The sequence below is a fragment of the Onychomys torridus genome, chromosome X (genome assembly GCF_903995425.1).
Source record: "Onychomys torridus chromosome X, mOncTor1.1, whole genome shotgun sequence".
Classification (NCBI taxonomy): Eukaryota; Metazoa; Chordata; class Mammalia; order Rodentia; family Cricetidae; genus Onychomys; species Onychomys torridus.
In genome coordinates, this window is record NC_050466.1 from 61275880 (window position 1) to 61301718 (window position 25839).

The 25839-nt window shown below is 39.7% G+C and overlaps 1 protein-coding gene across 9 annotated transcripts in view; it reads left to right on the forward strand.

Annotated features, from left to right (window-relative positions):
* Positions 1 to 25839, forward strand: part of Reps2 (RALBP1 associated Eps domain containing 2) — a 237094-nt gene that overhangs the window by 115168 nt on the left and 96087 nt on the right. For all 9 annotated transcript variants that reach the window (XM_036174455.1, XM_036174450.1, XM_036174457.1 and 6 more), the window contains 4 exons: positions 11029 to 11167; positions 14366 to 14429; positions 17266 to 17408; positions 20404 to 20498. In XM_036174455.1, coding sequence (XP_036030348.1) covers positions 11029 to 11167; positions 14366 to 14429; positions 17266 to 17408; positions 20404 to 20498 — 441 coding nt within the window. The remainder of the gene's footprint in view (positions 1 to 11028; positions 11168 to 14365; positions 14430 to 17265; positions 17409 to 20403; positions 20499 to 25839) is intronic.

Genomic DNA, 25839 nt, shown 5'->3' on the forward strand with positions numbered 1-25839 from the left:
GCACCAGGAGTTATGCTAAGATGGGGTAAAATATATTTTGAGTGAGCCAGCCTGCCACATATCACATAGAGAACAGGCACACTTGAACTAAAGGAAAGCTGCCGTGACTAGAGCCTGAAGTGGGAGAGAAATGAGGCTGGAGATCAAGATAGGACCCTGTGGGCTTTTGGATTGCTTTTTAGGTGTGGGAAGCAGGTGGCTTAGAAGTTAACTTGCTAAGAAGGGGCCACCCCAAATTTGAACGCCAGTTTCTGGAACCTGCACTTTATTGGTACTTTCAGTCTGTAGCCTAAATCTCAGAAGTATTTCTTGTTTTCAGCCCGGATTCTTGGAGCATCTGTTTCCCATCTGGCCTTGGGCTATCTTGAGTGTGAAAGGGAGAACATCCTGGCAAAGACAGGCAGCCTTGACCTGTCCTACAAGGCTTCAAGGATAGGGGTGGAACATTGTTACAGTATTTTTGAAAGTCTGTAGCCTTAACAAAATCTCTTCTTACTGCTGACTTCTTATTTTTTCCTGCTTCTCTTCTAAGCAACAAGAGAAAACCTGACAATGCAAAAGATACCTCTCCTTCTGGAGTAGAAGACGTTGGCTTCTTATGGAAGAATTGGAGACAGTGGTTATTAAAGAAATGTTTATGTTCATCAAAATAGTGTCAGTGTTACATATGAAAATAACAGTAAAAACTAATGACTAATTGACTATATGAGTTATAGCCTAACCTCAATTCTTTAAACAGTGAAAACATGCCAAATGCTGCTTGCATACAATAACTATGTGCTTAAAAAGCGGTTTTCTGGATAATCTAATAGTCTACCAGTTGTAATCTGAAGCTGTATCAGATGATGTTGGAGGATATAATTCTAACATACTCATTCACATTTCAAGAGAAGATCCTTGACCCACAAAATTGATTTAGGTATTGCCATTAGGTCCTTTCTGAAAATGAAACAATTCTTTATTACAGAATGGATGGATAGGTAGAAAGAGATAACCATAGAGCTTAATGACAAAAAGTTCATGTTCTGCCTCTTTTATTTTCTGGGCATGTGGTCTTGGTATATTACTTACATTACCTTATCAGTTTCTTGTTTTGCCAATTGGAAACAATGGGACATACTTTGTAAAGTTATTACAAGGATGAAAATTGACATATTAGATACTTATAGTACCTGTCATTTAGTAGAGTAGTGGATACATGTTACCAAACATTCATTTATGTTTGTGGGGATAGCTTTCTTTAATCTGAGAATTTCATATATGCATATAATATACTTTGATAAAATCATCCCCTTTCCTTCTCCTCCAGCTTCTCCCTATGTCCCTACCACTATTTCTTACCAGCTCCATATACTTTTAAAAATTCCATTGAATTCACATATATGCATGGGTGAAGGACAGTCTACTGAAGCATGGGTATCCAAGAAAACCGACTCTCCCTTCCACAGCAGCCATCACTTGCCAATAGCTCCTTGGCTAGAGGTGGGATTTCATGAGCCTCTCCCCCAATATGCTGGGATTTTAGCTAGCTCAATTTTGTGTAGGTCTTCATGTAGTCACAGTTGCTATGATTACATGTGTGCAATGACACTGTCATGCCATGTCAAACATAATTTCATTTCAGATAGTTACTACATCCTTTCTACTACTCTCTTCCATGATGGTCTTTGAGCCTTGGGAACAGGGGGTATGCTGTAGTTAGCTGTCTAGAGCTGAGCACTTCATACTCTTATTTTTTTATACATTGTCCATTGTGAGCCTCTGTACTAATCACTGTCTACTGCAGCAAGGAGCTTCTCTGATGAAAGTTTAGAGATAGACTAATCTAGGGGGTTATAGTAGAATATTTTTAAGGTGTTTTACTTTTGTTTATGCTGCATTTGTTTAACTCTGAAGCTGTGTAATTGTGCCTGTCTAAAACACCTGATGGTCTAATAAAGAACTGAACTGCCAATAGCAAGGCAGGAGAAAAGATAGGCGGGGCTGGCAGAGAGAATACATAGGAGAAATCTGGGAGGAGAGGATCTAGCAGCCAGAGAAGGAGGAGGATTCCAGGGGCCAGCCACCCAGCTACACCACAAGCCACGGAGTAAGATTTACAGAAGCAAGAGAACAGGAAAAAGCCCAGAGGCAAAAGGTAGACCTGATAATTTAAGGTAAGGAAAGCTGGCAAGAAAGAAGTCAAGCTAAGGCTGGGCATTCATAAGTAAGAGTAAGCCTCTGTGTGTGATTTATTTGGGAGATGGGTGGCAGGTCCCCCAAAAGAACCAAAATACAAACAACAACAGGGGGTAGTTTACTACTGTATTCATTTAGCGTAAAAATAATAGTTTTAGGTTCTCTCTTAGGGAATATGACCTAGCTAGCCATGGGTTTTTGGTCCAGTTAACTGTACCATGCATGAGCTCTGTCTTATGGAGTGGCCTTTAAATCCAACCAGAAATTGGTTGGCTACTCCTATAACATTCTTGCCTCTATTACACCAGTGGGCATATCTTTCCAGACTAGTCATTGCTGTGAAAATTTAGATTATCTTTAGAGATAGCAACTGTGTGCGGCACATTAGGCTCAGAGAGATTTCTACAGTTTAACATTGACCTGAGATGGTGAAATTAGAGCCCTAAATTGCTTTGGAAAACTATGGCTAAAAGAAGTTTTTGTTAAAACTTGAAAAGGACTTTAGTCTAAAATCATTCTACTTTCATGGGTGAAATGGCTGAACTCTAAGGCAGCAGCATTTATAGGTGCCTTCAGGGTAGTCTTGTTGTTTAAGCGGAACTGTTCTATTGATGAAAGAGTATACATGCCCTTTAGACATTCTGTTGGACAGTACTTCCTTGTAATTCGTATTGTTCACCTTTGTGTGATTTTTAAGGTACTTTGAGGGTGAACTTCACCTTTGGGGATTTTATTAATATTATTACTTGTTAATGAGTCTTTTGATGTCTCTTTCATTACAAACAGCACATTTTCCCTAGAGATAATAACTTGCAGCACCAAATATTTGCATTTCATTTGAAACAGATTCAAGGAGTTGAATGTTTTAAATACAAGCAAATCTAATTCTCCTATGTCTAGAGAAACTGTATAATGAGCCATATGTTTGTAGATTATGTAGACAGATGTGGAAGAATTCTTTCTCCTCATGTTCTTTTTTGTTTTCCTTTTAGACAAGGTCTCATGTAGCTCAGTCTGACCTCAAACTATGTAGCCAAGGCTTGCTTTAAACTTCTGGTCGGCTTTGCATCTACCTTTGGAGTGCTGGGATTATAGACATGTACCACCACACCTGGCTAACTCATAGATATTTTTTCTTAAAATTACTGGCAGAGCTCAAAATTGGCGTCAAGTAGCCAATATCTCTGCCCAGCCAATAAAACCAGTAGAGCTAGGGTTGAAGTAGGCAGGCTTGTCAGGATGTGTTGGAAGGCAGCGCCTCCCCTGGTTCTGGCTTCTGTTTGGGTGGCTGGGTCTCCACAGAACATTCACTCCCACCCCCAGTGCTCTCGGTCTTTGCTAGTCTCTTTCCAGCTCTTTATTCATAACACTCTGTTGATTGCTGTGTCTGATTGGGGTTACCTCAGAGGTGATGGTTCTGTGTGCCTGAGTCCTGCAGTGAGATGTCCCTTAGTCACTGATAAAGAGGCGCAGATTTGCCATTTCAGTTCTGGAGTGGACCTTTTGTAAACCACATTTGTCTCTGGCTTCAGTTGCTTAAATAGTTGTAAATGTTCTTCCTGTCTTCAGTCTTCCCTGAGTCATTTTCTTCTTCCTCCCTCCCTCCCTCCCTCCTTCCCTCCCTCCCTCCCTCCCTCCCTCCCTCCCTCCCTCCCCTTCTTTCTTTCTTTTTTTTTCTTTTTCTTTTTTTCTTTTTTTTCCCCTGAGACTGAGTTTCACTCAGCCCTGGCTGTCCTGGAACTCGCTCTGTAGACCAGGCTGGCCTCAAACTCACAGAGATCTACCTGCGTCTGCCTCCTGAGTGCTGGGATTAAAGTCGTGCGCCACCACCGCCTGGCTACCCTGAGTAATTTTCAATGAAAGGATCCTTTTATGCTTGAATCTGATTATCTCATTGTCCTGTTGAATATTATCTGTGGCTCCTTACTATTTTCTAGATACACTCTAAGTCTGTTAACTATGAGCTCTGCTTTCTTCGTGGACCATTTTGAGGCATCTCCACCCATGTCTCTGTTGAACTAGAAGTATTTATGTGACTCAAAATGGAGCTGCTTCTAGGATATGACCATTTTCTCTGTTTTGATGTCTTTGTGAATGCCACTCTCTTTGCTGAATGTACTGTGGCTTTGTCTCTTATACTTGAAGTCACTTTGAATCTCCAGAGGGTTAAATCTAGTCCTGAGTCCTATTCACAGACTGACTGGTTCATTAGGAGATTGTGGTTAGAACTTAGAACTTGCATTTCTAACAAGTCCCCTACTCATGCTGATAAGTGTGGGGACCAGAGTTTGAGTAGGAAAGACCAGGCTACCTCATATTATTAAAACACTTCCCTTACAGTTTTAAGATTGCCTGTGTGCCTTTCTTTCTTATTGGGCACTAAGCTTTCTGAGAAAAAGAATTGGTCTGTCTATCAGTATGTTTCTAGCAATCAAGGGCTGGGTTTGTTGGTATTCAATAAGTGTCCATTGATATGAGAATGAACATGTCACTGTTTATACAATGAAGTTTAACTTATTTTGCTTCTTCTAATGGGTCACTTTTGGGGACTATTTTTCTCTTCATGAAGTGTGGGAAGTCATTTCTTCCTCCACATGCCATTATCTATCTGTTCTTGAAGTAACTCAGTAGATACAAGGCACATAAACTCCCACAAAGATTAGACTGCACGTGAAGAACAGAAAGACAGAGCTCACAGTTGTAGAGCTCAAACTTGAAAAGATCAAATAGACTCAGAGATTTTCCTTTTTTATTTTAAACTTTTCTTTATTTTTGAGGATTTCATACATACATACAACAAATGATCACAACTACCTCCCATTTCTTCCTGAAGTCCCCTCACACTCCCTGCAGTTCATTTTAGTGTAATTTTTATTTTTTTGAGAATTTCATAGGAGTACTGTATTTATGTCATTTCTTCCCACCTCTCTCCATCTCTTCTCATGTCCCCCCACTCTCTCTCAAAATAAGCCTCTTTTTCTTTAATTTTTATTGTTACACACACACACACACACACACATATACATATATATATATATATATATATATATATATATATATATAATCATAACCTGTTTAATTCATGTAGTGTTGCCCTAATATGTGTGTTTTTGTGCATGACCATTTGGGTTGGATAGCCAATGAGGAAGCTTCTCCCTGGGGAACACTGATTCCAACTCTCTTACCAGTCATTCATTATTTATAGCTCTTTATCTAGGGATGAGGGCTTATGAGATCTCCCTAGTTCACACTGGCAATGCCAAATGGTGTTGTCATTGTTCAGGTCTTCTTTGTACCACCATATTGTTGAGATTTCATGGGTGCATATTCACTCCCATTTTTAGAAGAGACAATCTGTCAGTAGGTGCCCTAGTCCTCTGGCTTTTAAAATCTTTCTGCTCTATAATCCTTGATGTTTCCTGGGCCTGGAAAAGATTTATCAACTGAGTCTGGACACCACATAGTAAGTTGTTCTTTGCATTTTGACTAGGTGTGGCTTTCTGTAATGGTCTCCATCTGCTTCAAAAAGAAGCTTTTTGATGAAGGGTGAGAGCTACTTATTTGTGGGGATAATAAGGAGAAGTATTTACAATGAAGTTAAGATTTATACTTGTGCTGGGCGTTGGTGGTGCACACACACCTTTCATCCCAGCACTCAGGAGGCAGAGGCAAGTGAATCTCTGTGGGTTCAAGGCCAGCCTAGTCTACAGAGTGAGTTCTAGGATAGGCAGGATTATTACACAGAGAAACCCTGTCTTGAAAAACCAAGAAAGAAAAAGAATTCTACTTGTTTAGGAACATGGCAGTAGTAGGTTTTCCTTCAGGTGTCGTTGCCTCACCAGCCATGGGTAGTTGTCTAGGTTTGTAGTACCAGGCATTAATTCCCTCCTATTGAGTGGGATTTAAGTTCAATTAGACAGCTGTTGCTATCCCACTATTACATCTTTCAGGATACCTTGCCAGTCTGGTCATTGTCATGGTTCATAGGCATCACAACTGGGTAGGTTGCTTTTCTCCTTTGGCAGTTTGCATATCATCTTTTGGTACTATGAGAGATAGTCTGTGGGGGTGGGGCTTCTAAATCAGTTACAGCTTTATTTCTCCAAATCCTCCATCTCAAATGTGTGATGTCTTCAGCAATAGGGTCTTACCTTCGAATTCTGGGAGGCAACCAAGAGCAATGGCAATAGTCTGTTTTGTTTGAGAGGTACTCCTAAACTCCCCTGACAAACAATTTCCATGCCTGATATGGCTATTGGGAGGAACATTATCAGCCCAAGTGGTGTAACTTCATTAAAAATACACACACACACACACACACACACACACACACACACACACACACACAGAGAGAGAGAGAGAGAGAGAGAGAGAGAGAGAGAGAGAGAGAGAGAGAGAGAGAATATTATAAGGGTTTTTTTATTCTTTTCTCATAAATACACCCTGACCTCAGTTTTCCCCCTTCCACTCCTCCCAGCCCCCCTCTCCCCCAGATCCACTCCTCCTGTTTCCCTTCAGAAAAGAGCAGGCCTCCCAGGGATATCAACCAAATATGGCATATCAAGATACAGTAAGACTAGCAGGTACAAACCCTCATATCAGGGCTGGGAGAGGCAATCCAATAGGAGGAAAGGGTTTTTTGCCATTAAAAATTGTATAGAGGGATTAGACAGATGGCTCAGGATTTAAGAGCACTGGCTGATCTTTCAGATGACACAAGTTTGATTCCCAGCACCTACATGGATGCTTACAACCATCAGTAACTGCAGTCTCAGGGGATCCAGCACCTTTTTTTGGCCTCTGAGGACACTGCACACACATGCATAGATGTACATGCAGGCAAAGCACCCATACTCATAAATGGAAAATAAATAAAAAAGACAATAATATAGAGCTGTGAGTGTCTCCATATCTGTTGCAGTGTATGTAAATTTATATAAATCTGCAAGGCACTGTACATGGTTTAAATAAAGCATGATTTGGCAGAGTTCTAGCTCTTGAAATCTTGCAAAGATACTTAAAATTATTTGAAATGCCCAAACTATGTAGGATTCACCATGGTTATCATCAAATAGTATTTTTTTTAAAAAAAAATCTTCAAGTCAACTCATTTGTTAAGTCAATTGGAGTATACATTGGTAAACAAGGGGAAAATGATGGGCACAGGTGAGCAGGCTTAACGCAGGTGACTGAAAGACCATAGTGTTCAGATACCCTCCCTCTGTTCTAAGACCTTTTGGGTTGTAGGAACTAAGAATGTTCCTTGCCACTTTATGCTTTCTTAGAAATGAGAGGTTTGGGTTCTCATGGGAAGAAAAAAAGAGAGATCGGGAGTAGAGTAGCCCAGTGTTTTTTTCTTTAAGAAAATTTAAGTGTGTGTGTGTGTGTGTGTGTGTGTGTGTGTGTGTGTGTGTTTGTGTGTGCCCATATCACAGTGCATCTATAGAGGTCGGAGGACAACCTGAAACCGTTAGTTTGCTTCCTTTCTTTTACCATATTTCTCCTGAGGATCAAACTCTGATTGTCAGGAATAACAGCATGCACCTTTACCACACCAAGCCATCTTGACAGCCCTGGAGTTCCTTTTTAACATCTATTTAAGTATGTGTGCATGTGTGAGGGCATGTGTGTGGAGTCAGAGGACAACTTCTGGGCATCAGTCCTGTCCTTCTGCCATTTGGGCTCTGGGGACCAAACTGAGGTTGTCAGCTCTTACTTGCGGAAGAACCTTGCCAGTTTTTGTTTTGTTTTTGTTTTTTTAAATGAGAATAAGAGATAGTTTATTCTGTAGTCATTTTGAATGGCCATGGCCTGGGAATATGGAGTACAGATTTATGTTACCCCAAATTCCATGTTCTACCAGTGAAACAATTTCATGGTGTTTTTATAGTTTTACAGAATAAAGAAAGCCATAAATAAAGAAGTAAGTTTAAAATACATTAGTGGGTACATCCTAGAGGCAGTTTCAGCAAGATGGAGGAAGCTTTTCTATAGGCTCAAGATGCTATCTGTTGACAGTCTTAGCTTTTGGATTGGTAGAAACTAGTGGTCTGCTAAGTTAATAGATCCCAAAAGGGTTTTAACTATTAGTCACGAGATGTCAGTTCTGACACAAAGGTGGTGAGCAAGGGATGGCTGCCTGTTCTGGAGGGCAAGAACTTAGCCCAAGATAAGGTAACTAGCCTCTGGACCTGTACCATTCCAGTCTCTCCACAGTCCTGCACTTCTAATCAGTTAGCCTTTGCAGACACAGCTCTTCATACTCCTTCTTCCATTACGGGTCCTCTAGACCCTTTTTTGTCCCACTGCTCACTTGTCTTTCAGTTCCTAACAACCTCGTTACTCTTTTATAGTTTACTCTTATTTTCTGAGATACAGTATTACCATGTAGAACTTGAATTCTCTCTGCAGCCAAGCTTGGCCTTGGACTCATGATCCCCTGCGTCAGCCTCCTGGTTTGCAGGGACTATAGGCGTGCACTCACTCCTTTCTCTATATCTTCTGTCCCAATCTCAAGATTCTTATGGCCTTTTCATAGCTTTAAATTGCACCTGGCCTTTGCTCTGGATCATGGCCTGGCTATATGTATGTACAGGTTTTGCTTTCTCTGCTTGTTGGTCTGTATATTTATTATTTATATCTTTAAGAATGAAACATCTTACAAAAGTGGTTCTTTCAAGAAAAGAACTTTCTATGCCAAAGCATCTCAGAGGCCAACGTGTTGTATGCCCCCCACTGTTATTCCAACTTAGCCACATGATACCAGGTATAAGTCAGATCATTCATCCACACATGGCTGCTGACTTTACCTTTGTAATAGACTGTGTTGGGGCAGGAAATGACCTCTGTTATGGGTGTGGGCATGGTAGAGATATAGAGATGGCCCTTTGGAGCAGAAGGCTGTGCAAAAAGGGAGGATCTGATCAGGCTGGCACCAGAGGAAGAAGAGCTAAGTTTGGTCCATCAAACATGTGAACACATGGGCAGTTGGAAACCTGCCAAGTGAGCAAAGAGTAGCTTGGATTTTAAGAGTCCCGAGGGCTGGGTAGAAGACATGGACTATTTTGATAAGCAATAGATGATGTCATAGGCTTGTTTTTTGGTCCTGAAGATTAATTCCAGGGTCATATACATGATGGATAAGTGTTTTACCTTAGCAGGAGGATTACCATCATGCTGAGTATTTGTAGACTTTTACGCTGAGGGATCAAACACCTTCTCCTGCCTACACAGAGAAACCCAGTCTCAACAAACAAACAAACAAACAAACAAACAAACAAACAAACACTCCTAACACTACCCAGATAGGAAATAAAGTAGCTGCTTATGAGATTAGAGAGAGAGCAACCATGGCTAGCATGAGCAGCTATTAGCTAGGGTGGCTTCATTCTGAGGAGAGAAGGAACACACTCCAGGGGAGCAGGAGCTTCCGTTTAGTACCAGGCAGCGGTTTGACAATGAGCATGGAGCTGTCTGTGCAGTGATAGCCTCTATTTCCCCTAGTTTCCTTTTGCCTTCCCTGTGGCCATGTCTTGGTTCCATGGATGTGGCTTTTGGTAAAAATGTGTTTTTGCTGTAGATGGGAAGGATGGAGCAAAGCCCCAGATGTTTCTCTCTGCACTTCCATTTTGCTTCAGTCCCCAAAGCCTAGTATAGCTTTTGTTTTCTTCTGTACTAGGTCTCCGGACTTCTGAGCTCTTAAATCTTCAAATTTGGCATGCCTGCCCTCTAGTGGCAGGTTTGATGAACCCTCTTGTTACCCTGCTGATGGCAATACCATGATAGTTCTCACTACTCGCTTTGTATTTAGTAAATATTCCCAACTCACACATGTGAAGGACAGATTCAGTGACACTGACTTGCCACACAAGTGGGACCCAGAGACATAGGGTTGACTTGGAAATTTTGACTCCTGGATTTATATAATGCAAATGCAACAGGTATAAAGAAAAGATTAACCCATTTATTATAGCTCACGCCTATAACCACAGCACCCAGGAGTATGAGGCAGGAATACATTAAATCCAGCCCCAACTTTGGCTACATATTAAGTTATAGGCAATCATAGGTTCCAATATGAGATCCAGTCTCAAAAAAGAAAGAAAGAAAGAAAGAAAGAAAGAACAAAGAAAAGAAAAAAAACCAAAAAGATTATGTGGTAATTGTTGCAGCTGTATGATCTGTGCAGAGCAGATGAGAATCTGAAGCTAGGGAGATGCTCAGTAGATAAAGCACTTGCTATGCAAACATGAGGACCAGAATTCAGATCCCAGAACCCAGTTAATGTCTGCTGGGCATGGTAGCTTGCCTGCAGTTCTAGTGCTTGGAATGTGGAGACCTAAATCAAGCTGGCTAGGTAGCCTAGCCTTAGCAGAGAGCTCAAGGTTCAGTTGAGAGACCCTGTCTCAATACATGAGGTGGTAACCAATTGAGGAAGATACCTGATAGCAGCTTTGGGCTGCCACATACAGGTGCCACCACACATACTTGTGAAAAAGCATATTATTTTGTTATCTACTTAGTTAATCTAAAAGGATCAAAATATGATGACTAGCTAAAGATAAGAATGGTTGTCTTTTAAAACCTGTCTTTTAACACATTGGAAAATTTTCATCATTCTTTAACTGTTCAGTATTTCATGTTTAGTCATGTTAACTTTAAAGATACGAGAAAGCATAAAGCTTGATATCTACTTCATATAATAGTTTATGTTTTGGTTCAATTCTTATTACGAGGCAGTTATGTTTATTCCCTTGAGGAAAAGTGAAGAGAAATATAAACTAACTTTCATTGCTATTTAACTCTACATCATCTCATGAAAGGAAGGTTCTGTGAGCACTGTTTTTAAAGTCCTTTTCAGTGGAGAGAGAACTGCAGGATAACAACAGTAATTACCCAGATGAGCCCTGGAGGATAACAGAAGAACAGCGGGAGTACTATGTCAATCAGTTTCGGTCCCTCCAGCCAGACCCGAGTTCCTTCATTTCAGGTGAGAGAACATGGTGCCCATGTGAATAATGGGGAACATCTTGAGAACCAGTTGTTACAAAATGAATATCACAGCCTTCTCTGATTCCAATTTATAATCTTCTAAGGTGGAATTTCTTATCAAATGTAAGTCATGCAGAAAAGAAATGGTAAAGATCCTGGGAGAATTATACTGCCATTGCAGAGGGCTTAAATGGGAATTTGGGGGAACTTGGTCCAGAATCTGCACCTTCTCAGCCAAACCACTTGGAATAGTACATTATAGTGCCTAGGGACACCTTAAATTGCTTACTCATTGTATTAGAGTCAGAGCAAAGACAAATAAGCCTTCCAGCACAGGTCTCCTCGTGTTTTATGCTCCCTAGAAGTTTCAGGTTGTAGTCATTTCTTTGGCTCAAATCTTTCTTCCCTGGTTTTTGAAATTAGGATATGAGAGGAAAACTGGCCAGCATTTTCTCAATGTCAGTTCTTCTGGATTATCTTCAGATAGCTGCATTCCTGTTGTACCCTTATGTAAAATTAAAGCTGAGAGGGGTTGGTTTAATTCCCATGTGCCTACATTTTACCAGGCTGAAGACTAAACAAGCAGTGAGGAGTAGAGTCTGGAAGAAAACTTGATAAAACTTTCATCTTACACTTCAATTTCCAAGAATAGCAGTGTGTTTTGGATCATTCTAAACTAACAGTGAAGCATGGATTAAGACTAATTTTCTATGAAATAAGGTATATAATTGGTATAGTCTTGTATATGTAAAGGCAAACATCATTTTGGTGATTGGTGGTAATGGTGTTATGGAAGGTAGAAGAGTATAAAAATAATGAATGAATTTTACTATCATGATTTAGAAAAGACAAGCAGAAATCTAGATAATATATATTGACAATGGGGTAACCTTACCTCTTGCTCAACTAAGCCTTTTTACAACACATGCAGATATTTAGCTAAATATGAATAAGTAGTTGTTAGAAGTGTTTTTACTTTCTTTCAGCCTTTTTATTTTTGAAAATTTCAAGCATAGATACAACTTAACTTGCCACTATAACAAATCCCCATGGACAAGTGTCATCAATCTTTATTCCTTCTTAGCCAAGATGATTTTGAAATATAATTGTCAGACCATTTGATTTGAAAAATATTACAGGATATATCTTTGGGTCTTTAAAAAAAACATAACAGAACTCATTGGTATATGTGAGAAAAAAGCACAGATTCTTTAGTACAATCAAGACTTCATTGTTCAAATTTTTCTGATTGTTTTCTAAGTTCTTTTATTTATTTATTTTTTTGGAGCTGAGGACTGAACCCAGGGCCTTGCACTTGCTAGGCAAATGCTTTACCACTGAGCTAAATCTCCATCCCCCTAAGGTCCTTTAAAATATTTAGTTTGATCACAATGAAGGGGTTAATAAATGACAGTTAATCATTGTCTTTAAAAATAAACATCTTAATTGAGATATAATTCATATACCATAAAACTTACCATTTAAACTGTGTAGTTCAGTGGTTTTAGTTCATTCTCAGACTAGATTCATAACCTGAATTTAGAACCTTTCCATCACCCCTCTATAATCCACCCACTTAGTAGCAGTTACTCCCTACTCCTGTTTTCTCCACCCCCTGGTCTTAGGACACTATTAACACCCTTTTCTCTCTCTCTCTAGATTTGTGTATTCTGGCTTTTTATAGAAATGGAGTCTCTTTTTCTGGTAACTTGATGGTGGAGCTGGGGTGAAAGTACTCAAAGGAGAGCACTCAGGCTGTCTCCTTAGCTCCCTTCTTTAGCTGGTGGCATCTGGGACATAGCTGAACTTGATAGCTGTCAGCTTCCCAGCGCCTTCCACCTAATGTTTTCGAGACTCTGGTACAAGTCTCCTATGTGAAAGTCAGCACTAGCTAGTGGGTGGGATCTACTGTGCTTTGAAGAGAGGCGATCCAGCAGAAAAAGACTTGGAGGAGAGGAGAATGTCTTTATATCTTGGTTAATAAAGACTAGTTGGTAAATAGGCTGACAAGTTCTGTCTGTCAAGTGGCACAGGTTGCATTGGTAGCCAAGAGTCATGTGTTAGCATTATTGACAGGGTGCTTTTGGGGAGAAGGCTCATTGGTTTATTGATACTTTCTTTGCTTTTGATCCTTCATAATTTATTAGAAGAAAGTAAATATTGCTTTAGGATCTATTATAATCCTTTTTAAAATTTATTTTATTTTGTTTATTTTTGAGACAGTGTCTTACTGTGTAACCCTTGCTGTTCTGGAATTTGCTATGTAGACCAGGCTGGCCTCGAACTCACAGAGACCTACCTGCCTCTGTCTACCGAGTGCTGGGATTAAAGGTCATGCCAGGCTTGCTTCTTGTTTGTTTTTGTAGCGCTGTGGCATGGATTCCAGAGCTTTGCATATGGCAGTTAAGTACTCTGCCACCAACTGCCTTTCCACCTATTCCTATTGTTTAAGGCCAATCAGAAAACTTGTAATTGCTCTCGAGACTTTTACCTTAGCTTAGAACAACTTGGTGCTTTAATGCTCTCTTGTATTAGAAATGAGACTTTTGAGTTGTGGAGCTGCTGAGAGCTGGAAGCATGAAAGAGCTCAGTGAAGGCTAACATTTCAAGTACAGCCAGGACAATGGGATGATAGCTCAGATTTAACTGACAGACAAATTTACAATGAAGAGAGTCCTGGATGGATTCTCCAAAGCACCATCAAGAGATCTTAAATCTCATCAAAAGGATTTCTCAAGATGTCTCTCTTGTTTCTGGTGGGATTAATGATACCATTTTTTCTTTTTGCTTATCATTTTGCCATGCTCTGCATTGCTTTTCTATTCTTTAAGTATAAAACTCAACATATTCCTTACTTAAGTAATTTTGAAAATATTCTTAGGAATTTTTAGTAAAAATGTGCAGTTTTGGTAGAAGCAAAGCAGGAATTTATATGGTTAGTATTTATGATGAGCATTGTCATTGCCTCTTTTTACATGTTATATTCCTTTTCTTTATATTTTTCTCATTTTTGCAATAACACAGATCAGTCTTTGGCTGCTCTTGCTAAAGTCCTGTGACTTGTTGTTGCTTGTAGAATGCATGTATTTGTGCTTGTTTAGAGAGAGTGCTGAAGGAAAAAGTGCTGATTGGCTTGCACATAAAATCTGCTGCAGACAAGGAACTAATGGCTTATTTAAACAATGGCTTTTGACAGGGTCTGTGGCCAAGAACTTCTTCACCAAATCAAAGCTCTCCATCCCAGAACTCTCTTATATCTGGTGAGTACCATTATTGCCAAGTGGTATCATATGTTCATCTTTTAGCACTTTTGAAAGTCTTAGTTATTTAAGATGTGATTTTTTTCTTTTTTTTTTTGCTTTGAGACAAAGTTTCACTCTGTAGCCCAGGCTGACCTGTAACTCACTGTGTAGCCCAGACTGACCTCAGACTTGCAGCAAGTGCTGTGCCTCAGCCTCTCAAGTAAGTTTTTTTATTTTTTATTTTTTATTTTTTGGTTTTTCGAGGCAGGGTTTCTCTGGAGCCTGTCCTGGACTAGCTCTGTAGAACAGGCTGGCCTCGAACTCACAGAGATCCACCTGCTTCTGCCTCCTGAGTGCTGGGATTACAGGCATGTGCCACCACCGCCTGGCAGTGTTTTTTTTGGTGGTGGTAAGGTTTGAACCCAGGGCATCACACATGTCAGGTAAGTGTACTTCTCCCAGCCCTGAAAATTTTATTTTTTGAATGATTTTAAAAAACATTGAGAGTGAATAGAACTCAGGGTTTGCTATGAAGATTAAATAAAATCATATGAAAAACACAATGAACAGTATCAGGTGTACACTGTGAACCCTAAGTATTAGCTACTAGCTTAAAAGTAATTTCCTTAGGCTGGAGAGATGACTCTTCTTCTAGAGGAGCAGATTTTGGTTCCTATGGTATTCTGGACTGCTAAAACTCCAGCTCCAGGGCATTCAACACTCTCTTCTGGCCTTCTAGGGCACTGTATTCATATGGCTGGCGCGCGCGCGCGCGCGCGCGCACACACACACACACACACACACACACACACACACACACACGTGTAAAACTAATTTCCTACTTATTACTCTTTTCTCATCCTGATTTCAGTCTAGGCAGTTGTACACATGTGAGACACTATGGCATATATTTTATTTTTATAATTTTTTTTTTTTACTTAGTGTGAGGCAAAGAGCCAGAGTACCTTGAAAAGCCATTCTTCATAATATTTTATAAGGTAGGGTGAACAGAAGGTCCAAGAACATTTTGGAACGGAGTTAAATTTGGCTATTCTAGATGCCTGTGAACTTTGTAAATTTGGCAGGTGTTTCACAGCTGGGTCCTAATTCAGCATGTGCAGCTGCAGTGCATTCTGCCTTGCTGCTGAGGCCTGCCACAGTTGTAGCTCCAGGAGGGCTGTGCTGCAACGGTCCAGATGGTTCTCTTTGTATCTATGAAAGTGCTCAGGACCATAAACTCCTGCCTTTGTGGATCATGCTGTTATAAATATATATTAAAATGTTGGAATATTTATGCAAAGCTTTTTCATGAGGCATTACAAAATTATGATAGAATTTAGAATTGCACACTATGTATTGTGCAATCTTATTGAAAAACTGGTCCAGTCATACCATGCATGCCAGTGTAGCTAAGATTTTGAGCTGGATTTAGGTTCTTTAGCCATATACATATAGTCTGACTCCCTCCCCCTTTTTTTTTTTTGCAACAAGCCTTATGTTAGATTTTAAGGACAGAAAAAATTGACCATTTTGAAAAGAATATAGTCTGTTTTGGCAGAACTCCCAGGCTTAACATTACCCTGTGAGGCTTCCTGTCTTTTTGTTGAGATAAATGCGTGAAGGCTAAATGGCATACTCTTCATCCAGCATCTGAAGCAGTTCCCAGACGCCTCACCCTGGGGAGCAGCTGTTTCAGGGCTGGTGCATTTTGAATTAGAGCAAGAGTCTCAGGGGAATAAGAGGATGCAAATGGTCCAAAGCAAAGTTACAGGCCTTCCCTTAGAAATGTTTTTTTATATATATATTTTTTCCAATAGCATCATCTTTTTAGTACAGTTTTATACGAGTCTTATCTCTATACTTGTCCTAGTACAAGTATGCTTGTGTCTGTACACCACAGAGCTGCTGGTGCTTAAGAGGTCTTAGTTCTTTAGGCAAATAGGTTTCTTTTGTGCTCAGTGAATAAGTCTGGGTCTTTTAGTGACAGACAGTGACTGAAGTGAAGACAAGCCTTTTCAAGACTCCCTTTCTTCGTGTTTGTCTTTTCCAGTTCCAGCCTTTTCTAGTTGGTACTTTTAGAATAAAATATTTCTTGAACCTATGTGTATTTCTATACACCGTCTCTCTTGCTCTCTCTCTTCCCTTCCATCTCCTTCCTCTGCCTTCTTCCCTTGCCCCATCCTGCCTCTTCTCTCTGTATTCAAACAGGGTTCCATGGACTTCAGGCTGGCTTTGAAATTACTATGTAGCCAAGGCTACTCCTGATCCTTCTGCCTTTGCTTCCCAAGTAAAGGCATCTTTACTTCCCAGCTTCCCAAGCTGGGCTTACAGATATGTACCATTATGCCCAGCTCTCTAGTCTCACGCAGACTCACTTGCTGCCAACATGTACACTGTTTGAAAACATCAAGGGAAAACCTGAAACTGAAAGAATGAAGCACCTATGGCCACGCTCTGAATGAACTCCCCTAGTGTCTGAGTCTCTACTTCCTTGGCTCTTTTCCAGCATTAAGTCCAGCACTCTTCACACCGGGCAGCCTGCACTTACCGAGTAACTATCAGATAACTGTAGAACCTCAGACATCACTTTTTTCCTCCCTGCGGTTTCCTATGCCTTGAAAAGCAGACCTATCAGAGAGCCTGAAGACTTTCCATTTTCATTTACAAAGTGCCACTGATGATACTGCCAAAGATCAGCTTGTTTTCTTCCTCTGAGTGGCCCTCAGGATTTCACATTGGTTTGCCTAGGAGATTTTAAGGATACTACAGGCCAGGGGCAGGAATCTGGGAGCTGGGTGTGCATGCTTGAGGCTGATGCTGCATGACAGGTGCTCATGACATCTCTTATCTTTAGGGAACTCAGTGATGCTGACTGTGATGGAGCCCTGACCTTGCCAGAGTTTTGTGCTGCATTTCATCTCATTGTAGCACGGAAGAACGGCTACCCACTGCCAGAGGGCCTACCTCCTACTCTGCAGCCAGAGTACTTGCAAGCAGGTAAGGCCTCATCATATGCCATGAACCTTAGCTGTTTTTTGTGAAGGCCTAATAACAAATTTATTTCTTCAAATGATATCTGGACATCAGGGAGTCCTTGCCATCTGAAGATACTTTCTTTTCTTTTCTCTTTCTCTTCTTTTCTTTTTCTTTCTTTCTTTCTTTCTTTCTTTCTTTCTTTCTTTCTTTTCTTTTCTCCTCCTCCTCCTCCTCCTCCTCCTCCTCCTCCTCCTCCTCCTCCTCTTCTTCTTCTTCTTCTTCTTCTTCTTCTCCTTCTTCTTCTTCTTCTTTGTTTTTTTTGAGGCAGGGTTTCTCTGTGTAGCTTTTGGAGCCTATCATGGAACTCACAGAGATCTGCCTGCCTCTGCCTCCTGAGTGCTGGGATTAAAGGCGTGCACCACTGCTGCCTGGCTCTGAAGATACTTTCTTTAACGTGTGTCAGACTTTCATATATTAGAACATGAGGTATAGGGATGGTCTATGGAAGTATGACATCTGTTCTTCTGTTTCTGGTAACTTCTGGGTGGTTTAGAAGCAATATCACTTCTCTTTTCATGACAGTTATGGACAGCAAATACTGAATCTCACTGTCACTAGAAAGTACAACTTATAGCTCTAATTACAAGCTTGGCATCTTGAGACATATCCTAGTATCTCTAAGTGGTCTTGAGTAAGGTAATTCAGAACTATAGGGTTGTTTTTTAAATAAGGTGATAGGAAAATCAGATGCCATTTTACTTATAATCATAGAGCTAATCCCTTTCCCCAAATTAGAGGACAGAATTGGAAGACTACATGTCATTGTTTGGTGTACTGTCCATGAGTTAGTTCCCTTTGACACTTCCATTTCTGGGTGACTAGGTGGATTCCTGGAGAAAATTTTGTTAAAATATTTTAAGTCTTTACTATGTGAGAGGAGCTGTATTTTCCCTGTGGTCCGGGAAGAGGCAGGCAGCAGGTATGCTGAGAGGTATTGAGAAAGGGTTTGGAATACCCAGGGGATGGAAACCTCAAGCCATAGTGCTTGGAGTATATAGAACAAAGATGAGGCCAGGAGGAGGCTGAAGAGAAAAGCAGAAAACATATCATGAGCAATAGCATTGGCCTGTGTTAGGCAGGAAGTGACAAAATTAGATTCCTTGTCTGCAATGATTCTATGGGTTGCCTGCCACAGAGCAAGACTAGTCAAGAGCAGAGGAGGACTCAGACTGGGGAGGTGACAGTGGACACAGAGACATAGAAGATAGGGTGGAGAGAGTTGGCTGTTAATTGTTGTCATTTGGAGTCTTTCAAAGATGTTAACTTCCTACACAGGACTGTCTTCTACTGGCCCCCACATGGTACCAGTGCACAGCAGTGATGGGAAGATGAGTAAGGGCTAAAAACCAACTCCAGTTGCCAGTTAGTGGTACACACCTTTAATCCCAGCACTCTGGAGGCAGAAGCAGGCAGATCTCTGTGAGTTCAAGGCCAGCCTATTGTAAAAAGTGCATTCAAAGCTAGCCAGAGCTACAAATTTAGACTCAAATAATCAAAATTAAATTAAAAATATAGAACTGAGCTGGGCCGTGGTGGCACACGTCATTAATCCCAGCACTCAGAGGCAGAGGCAGGCGGATCTCTATGAGTTCGAGGCCAGCTTGGTTTACAGAGCAAGTTACAGGACAGCCAAAGGTACACAGAGAAATCCTGTCTTGAAACTACTGTATATGTAACAGTCTTATTAAATAAGAACCACAGAGCCAAATGCAGAGTTAAAAGTCCAAGAGGTCAGAGCAGTAAGTAGCTAAGAGCTGATACTAAAAAAATCTTCACTGCCGCTGTCGTCCTTCCTCTCCTGTGTCTGTCTTTTTATAGACTTTCTGTTCTGCCTTCTCATTGGTTGTAAACCCAACCACATGACCTCCTCATCACTGCCTGTCTGTACAGATCTCCAGGTCTTCTATGGTTGGTATTGAGATTAAAGTCATGTGCCTCCATGCTGGCTGTATCCTTGAACACACAGAGATCTGTCTGTCATGTGATTGGGATTAAAGGTGTGCACCACCACCGCCTGGCTCTTGCTATGGCTTGCTATTAGCTCTGACCCCCAGGCAACTTTATTTATTAACATACAAATAAAATCACATTTCAGTACAAATAAAATATCACCATAAATTACCCCACCTGCAAAAATGATACCAATCAAGTTTTTTACATTTAGTCTAGTTTGAAAAAGCATTTCATTAAAAATTGAATTGAATTCTGTTTTGACAGATTTGATTTATAGCTTTTATTTATTATCTACCCCAGTCTGCTTTTCCTCTTTGTAATATCAGCAACTTCTAAAAGTCCTTGTGGTTATTTCATTCTTAATTACCTCATGACAGAGTAGTGAAGCAGAATCTGCTCCTAAGAAGCAACCTGGCTGTTAGGTGATTGTCAAGTAACATGCTTTCTTCCTCATGCTGTTGTACAGTGCAAGAAACCTCTAATACTATTTTATTTATTATTAGTCACTAAGAATGTATGCTTTCATTTTTGTTATTCCTACTAACCAAAGAGATAAATATTTCATGAAATTATGTTTGGTATATATTATTTTAGTATCTTGCTTATTTCTAGAAATATTGAAAAGGAAGTATTTTTTAGTTAATGTTCATTTAAAAATTATGTTTAGTATGATTAAAACTTAAATTGCTACCATGTTATAACATTCATTCAGAGCAAGAACTCTTCAGTTGGACTGCCAGGTGTTCTAGTCTCTGCCGGTCACTAACTGGCAGTATGCCCTTGAGTAATTTGTTTACCTTCCCTGTTCCTCAGTTTCTGCATGTAGGAAATGGGAATGGCAGTATTAGATTGTGCTTGTAAGGACCTTCAAATGCTCTCACCACAACTAGTGACGTAGGTAGTGTATATGAGTGAGCTGACTTTGTTGTTATATTTAATAGCTAAGAAATTCCACTATGGCTATAGTAAACATTCTTACATATTCTTTTTTCTTCCTTACTAGCTTTCCCGAAATCCAAGTGGGAGTGTGCAATATTTGATTCTTATTCTGAGTCAATGCCAGGGAACCAACAACCCTGTGACTTGAATCGGATGGAGGTAAAAAACAGAAACACCCTCCCCCGCAAAAAACAAAACAAAACAAAACAAAACAAAACAAAACAAAACAAAAAACCCCCAAACCTTCCTATGTTAATCAGGATGTATGTAGAAGTAAATCATAGTTTATGTCTTCACGAATGCTGGAAAATGAGCTTTTATAGTGTTTTCTTTTATGCTTCATTTGAGGACTGGCCTTTCAAATATACACACTGAATAATGTGTATAATTCTTTTTCTTCATAAAAGTAGAGTATGTGAAATAATCCCATTATCTCTTGACCTTCTGGATGTTAAATTATGTATAGCCAAACAAAGGCAGATAATGCTGGGTAAGTTGTTTACTTTAAGTAGGCTTTAAGTCCTTAGTAAATAATTTTAAAAATGATTTATTTTTGTGTGTGTAGGTGTTTTATCTGCATGCATGTCTGTGCACCATGTGCGTGCCTGGTGCCTACAAAGGCCAGAAGAGGATCTGTAGCTCCCTGGACTCGAGTTACATACAGCTTCAAGCTGCCATGGGGGTGCTGAGTTCAACCTAGGTCTTCTGGAATAACAGACAGTGCTCTTGACCTCTGAGCCGGTCCTCTAGCACTGAGTCAATAACTTAAGTTGGAGTTTTAATTGATGGGCTTTAGCAAGGTATAATGAACCTGGAAAAAATTTGAAAAGAGGTTTGAGAATTATGTGAGGGGCCCTAAATCACATTTAAAGATACCCCAGGGTTTTAAAGCTTTAAACTAAATGAGGATGATTCTCCCAAAGAAATTTGGCAAATTCCCGTGATATTGGACTGTTACTAGAAGGCTTATCCCTGTACTCAGTGATCTCTAGCTTTGGTTTAATATATATGAATTGGTATGGTTATTGTCATTGTTATCACCACAATCATTATCATTATCACTGTTATGATTGCTATGATGGCAATTTTTCACTTTAAAATTTTTATTTCTTCTTAATTAAACATTTTTATTACCATATAGTAATTATACTATAATTATAGTATAATAGGTTTCATTATGCATATTTCGTATATTATATGATGTATTTCGGATCATATTCACCACTGTTACCCTCTTTTGCTGATTTCTGTTGTCTTCTCAGCTGGTCCCTTTTCTACTTCCATGTCTTTTCTTGGTGATCCAATAAGCTTAACTAGGGTTGCTTATACAAGCATGGGTAAGGAGTTATTTACAAGCTCATGAGCACCTTACCAACAGCTACAACATGCACAATAATAGGATTCATCATATTTTCATACATAAATGCCTCTTCACTTAATATAATGATCTCTAGTGGCATCGATTTTCCTGAAAGTTGCCAGGATTTCACTTTGTTATGACTTGAAACTTCATTGTGTATATGCACTGCATTTTCATTATTCATCCAAGTATTGGTGGATCTCTGGGCTGATTCCATCCATGCCCTTGCTATTCTATCAATAAACATGGCTGGGAATGCTTGGATATATGCCCAGGAGTGGTAGAGCTGGGTCATGTGGTAGGGAAACCCCCACACTGCTTTCCATAGTGGCTTATTAGGTTTACATTCCCATCAGTCATGTATAAGGGAACTTCTTCCTCATGTTCTTTCTTGCCAGAATTATTTTTGTCATCTGTTTTCCTTGAAGATAGTCATTCTGACTGGGGTGACATAGACTCCCAAAGCAATTTTAATTTGCATTTCTCTTGTGGCTAAGGAGATTGAACACTTTTCCAAACGTTTATTGGCCATTTGTACTTTTTTTTGATGCAAAGTCTAATGTCCCGTGCATTGGCCTTAAACTTGCTATGATATAGCTAAGGATAACATTGAATTATTGATCTTCCTACCTCCACCTCCCACAACACCCAACTTTGTGTTTGTTCTTTTGAGGGCTGTTCAGCTCATTAGTCCACTTTTTGATTAAATTATTTTTTGATATTTAATTTTTTTTTTTTTAAGCTGAGGACCGAACCTAGGACCATGTGCTTGCTAGGCAAGCGCTCTACCACTGAGCTAAATTCCCCAACCCTGATGTTTAATTTTTGAAAAAATTTAAATAGATTTTAGATATTAGGTCCTTGTCTGATATATAGTTGGTAAATATTTTTCCAATCTGTTGGCTGTCTCTTCATTTTGATAATTCTCCTTTGTTGTACAGAAGCTTTTTAATTTCACATAATTCTACTTGTCAATTGTTTTTTTGTGATGCTGGATATTGAACTCAGGACCCTGTCCATGCTAGGCAAGCACTCTACCCCTGAGCTCTATTCCAGTCCCCATGTGTCAGCTCTTGGGATTAGTTCCTGTGTTATTATATGTTTTTCTCTAGCAGTTTCAAACCTTATATTAAGGTCCTTGATCCATTTTGAATTGATTTTGGACAGGTGAGAGATGGGGATCTAGTTTCATTTTTCTTTATGTGGATACCCAGTTTTTCCAGTACCATTTATTGAAGATGCTAACTTTTATACAATATATGTTTTTGACACCTTTGCCAAAGAGTAGGAGGTTGTAACTGTCTGGCTTTATGTCTGGATGCTCTATGCAGTCTATTGCTCTCCATGTCTGCTTTTGTGTCAGTGCCATGCTGTTTTATACTATGGTTCTAAGCCTATTTTTTTTTCCCTGAGACAGGATTTCTCTGTGTTATTTTGGTGGCTGTCCTGGATCTTGCTCTGTAGACCAGGCTGGACTTAAACTCACAGAGATCTGCCTGGTTCTGCCTCCCGAGTGCTGGGATTAAACGTGTGTGCCGCCACCACCCAGCTGGCTCTAAGCTTTTGTAGTGCCTCTCATATAAATCTTTTTGCTTAGGGTAGCTTTTTGGCTAACTGGGGGCTCTTACATGCTTCCATGTGAATTTTAGTATTTTCTTCTGCTTTTGTGAAGAATATCATTGGGATTTTTATGGGGACTGAATTGAATATGAAATATTGATGGCTGCTATATAAAAACATGTCAACCTCTGTATCCATTAAGGAAATACAAATCAAAACTATATTGAAGTCTAGGATGTACCTGAATTGGTAGAGTGTTTTCCTGGCATGCACAAGGTCCTGGGTTTGATCCTCAGTATGCATAAACTGGATGGTATATGTACATGGTAGCACATACATGCAGTGCTAGCACTTGAGAGGTAGAGGCAATATGACCAGGACTTCAAGGCCTGCTTCTGCTACATAGTGAGTCTGTGGCCAGGCTGGGCTGCATAAGACCCTGTCACAAAACAAGCCAAGCAAAAAGCATTGCATTGATATTCTATCTCACCACAGTCAGAATGACTGTCATCAAGAAAACAAATAACACATGTTGTCAAGGAGGTAGGGAAAAAGGAACCCCAAATTAGGTTGTTGGGAATGTAAATTACTCCAGCCACTATGGAAATCAGTATACTGGTTTCTCAAAACCTGAAAAATAGAGCTACCATGTGATACATTTATAGCACTCAAAAGGATCAAAGGATAAACACTCAAAAGGATCAAAGTCAGCTTACTGTGGAGATTCCTGAAAACACATTTATCACAGCACTACTCACAGTAGCTAAGTTATAGAATTAGCATAGATACTCATGAATGGATAAAGAAAATGTGACATACATACAATGAAGTGGTTTTAATTCAGCATAAAGTTGAATAAAATCTGGGTGTAGTGGTGCATGCCTTTAATCTCAGCACTCAGGCAGAGGCAGAAGGATATTTGTGAGTTCCTTACTAGCTAGATCTAGGGAGTCCCAGGCCGGTCAAGGTGACATAGTGAGATACTCCACTCACAGTCCCCAAAAAGAATGAATGAATGAAATTGTGCCACTGCAGGAAAATGAATGTAACTAGAGATCATATTGTTAAATGAAATCAGCCTTCAAAAAACAAATATCACATGGTTTTTTTTTTTTTTTGTAAAAAGGAAGACTATTAGGAATGTGGAAGGGAAAAGGGGTGGAGGAGAGACGATAAGAAAGAGTAATGAAGGGGGTGAATAAGTTCAAAGCACGTTATCATACATGGGTGGAAATAATGAAACCCAAGGCTTTGTAGAATTGGTATACAGCAACAAAATCAACAAAAAAGTTTACATCATATTTTAATGGCTAGTAATTAAATATTTGATGTTCTTCTAAACTATTACTCATTGTTCAGTCTGTGAGTCTTTTAATCTTTCTCAAACACATGGAATGTGGGCAATATCGGTGTTTGTGTTATAAATAAACCTGTAGCTGATTGAAGCTTCAGATAACAAGAAATTGTCTGAATAATATACTTTTCCAAAGACAGCAGGGCTGTAACTTTGTTTTGACTCTTATCAATAATCATGGGTTACTGAGCTGGAGAGATGGCTCAGTGCTTAAGAGGCTGTTCTTCCAGAGGACCTGGGTTTGATTCCCAGCACCCACATGGCAGCTCACAGCTGTCTATAACTCCAGGATCCAAACACCCTCACACAGACATGCATACAGGCAAAACACCAATCCACATAAAATAAATAAAATTTAAAAAACTATGGATTATAATTTCAGGTATATTCCATGTTAGTATGTTAGATGACTGGATTTTTAAAAATATCTTTATTGAGAACTACCATACCATGCCAATTTAAAGCACACAGTTCGGTTGTTTTTACTACACTGATAGAGTTGTTCAACCATCAACATAGTCTAGTCGTAGAACTTTTTAGTGAAGCAGTGAGTTTGTTGGGGTTCCTTACAGGAATCTAGGTGGGGAGTTACAGAGTATGGATGGTTCAAAGGCAGCTATATCATTAACAAGCCCAACACAGCATGGGCAATGACTCATGATAGCTGCATCCCTAAAGTGTAGCATAAAACATTTTTATCACTCTGAATTAAGACCATTTTCATTAGCACCCATTTACCACACTCCCCACTACCACCCTCTGATGATCACTAGTCAAATTTCTTATTATATTCATTTATTTATTTGGGGGTGAGTGCACATGCCATGACATGCATGGAGGTCAGAGGACAGCTTGCAGAGTCAATTCTTTCTCTTTACAGTGTGGGGTCTGGGGATTGAATTTGGGTCTCCAGACTTGACAACAAGTGATTTTACCCACTGATCCGTCTCTCTGGCTCCTATTAACCTTTCTGTTTCTGGGCTAGTTTTTCTGAACATTTCATATAAATAGGATAATAGTGTATTGTGGTTTGTGAGTGTATTTTTCACTTAGTATAGTGTTTTGAAGGTAGTTCATTCATTGTATGGTTAGGCTGCGTTTTGTTTAGTTCTTTCTCCTTGTTGTGTTTTGGCTATTATGAACCTATATGTGTAAGGTTTTGTGTAGACAAATATGATTGGTTCTCTTTTCAATATATTGACTAGTGGAATTGTTGGATTATACCA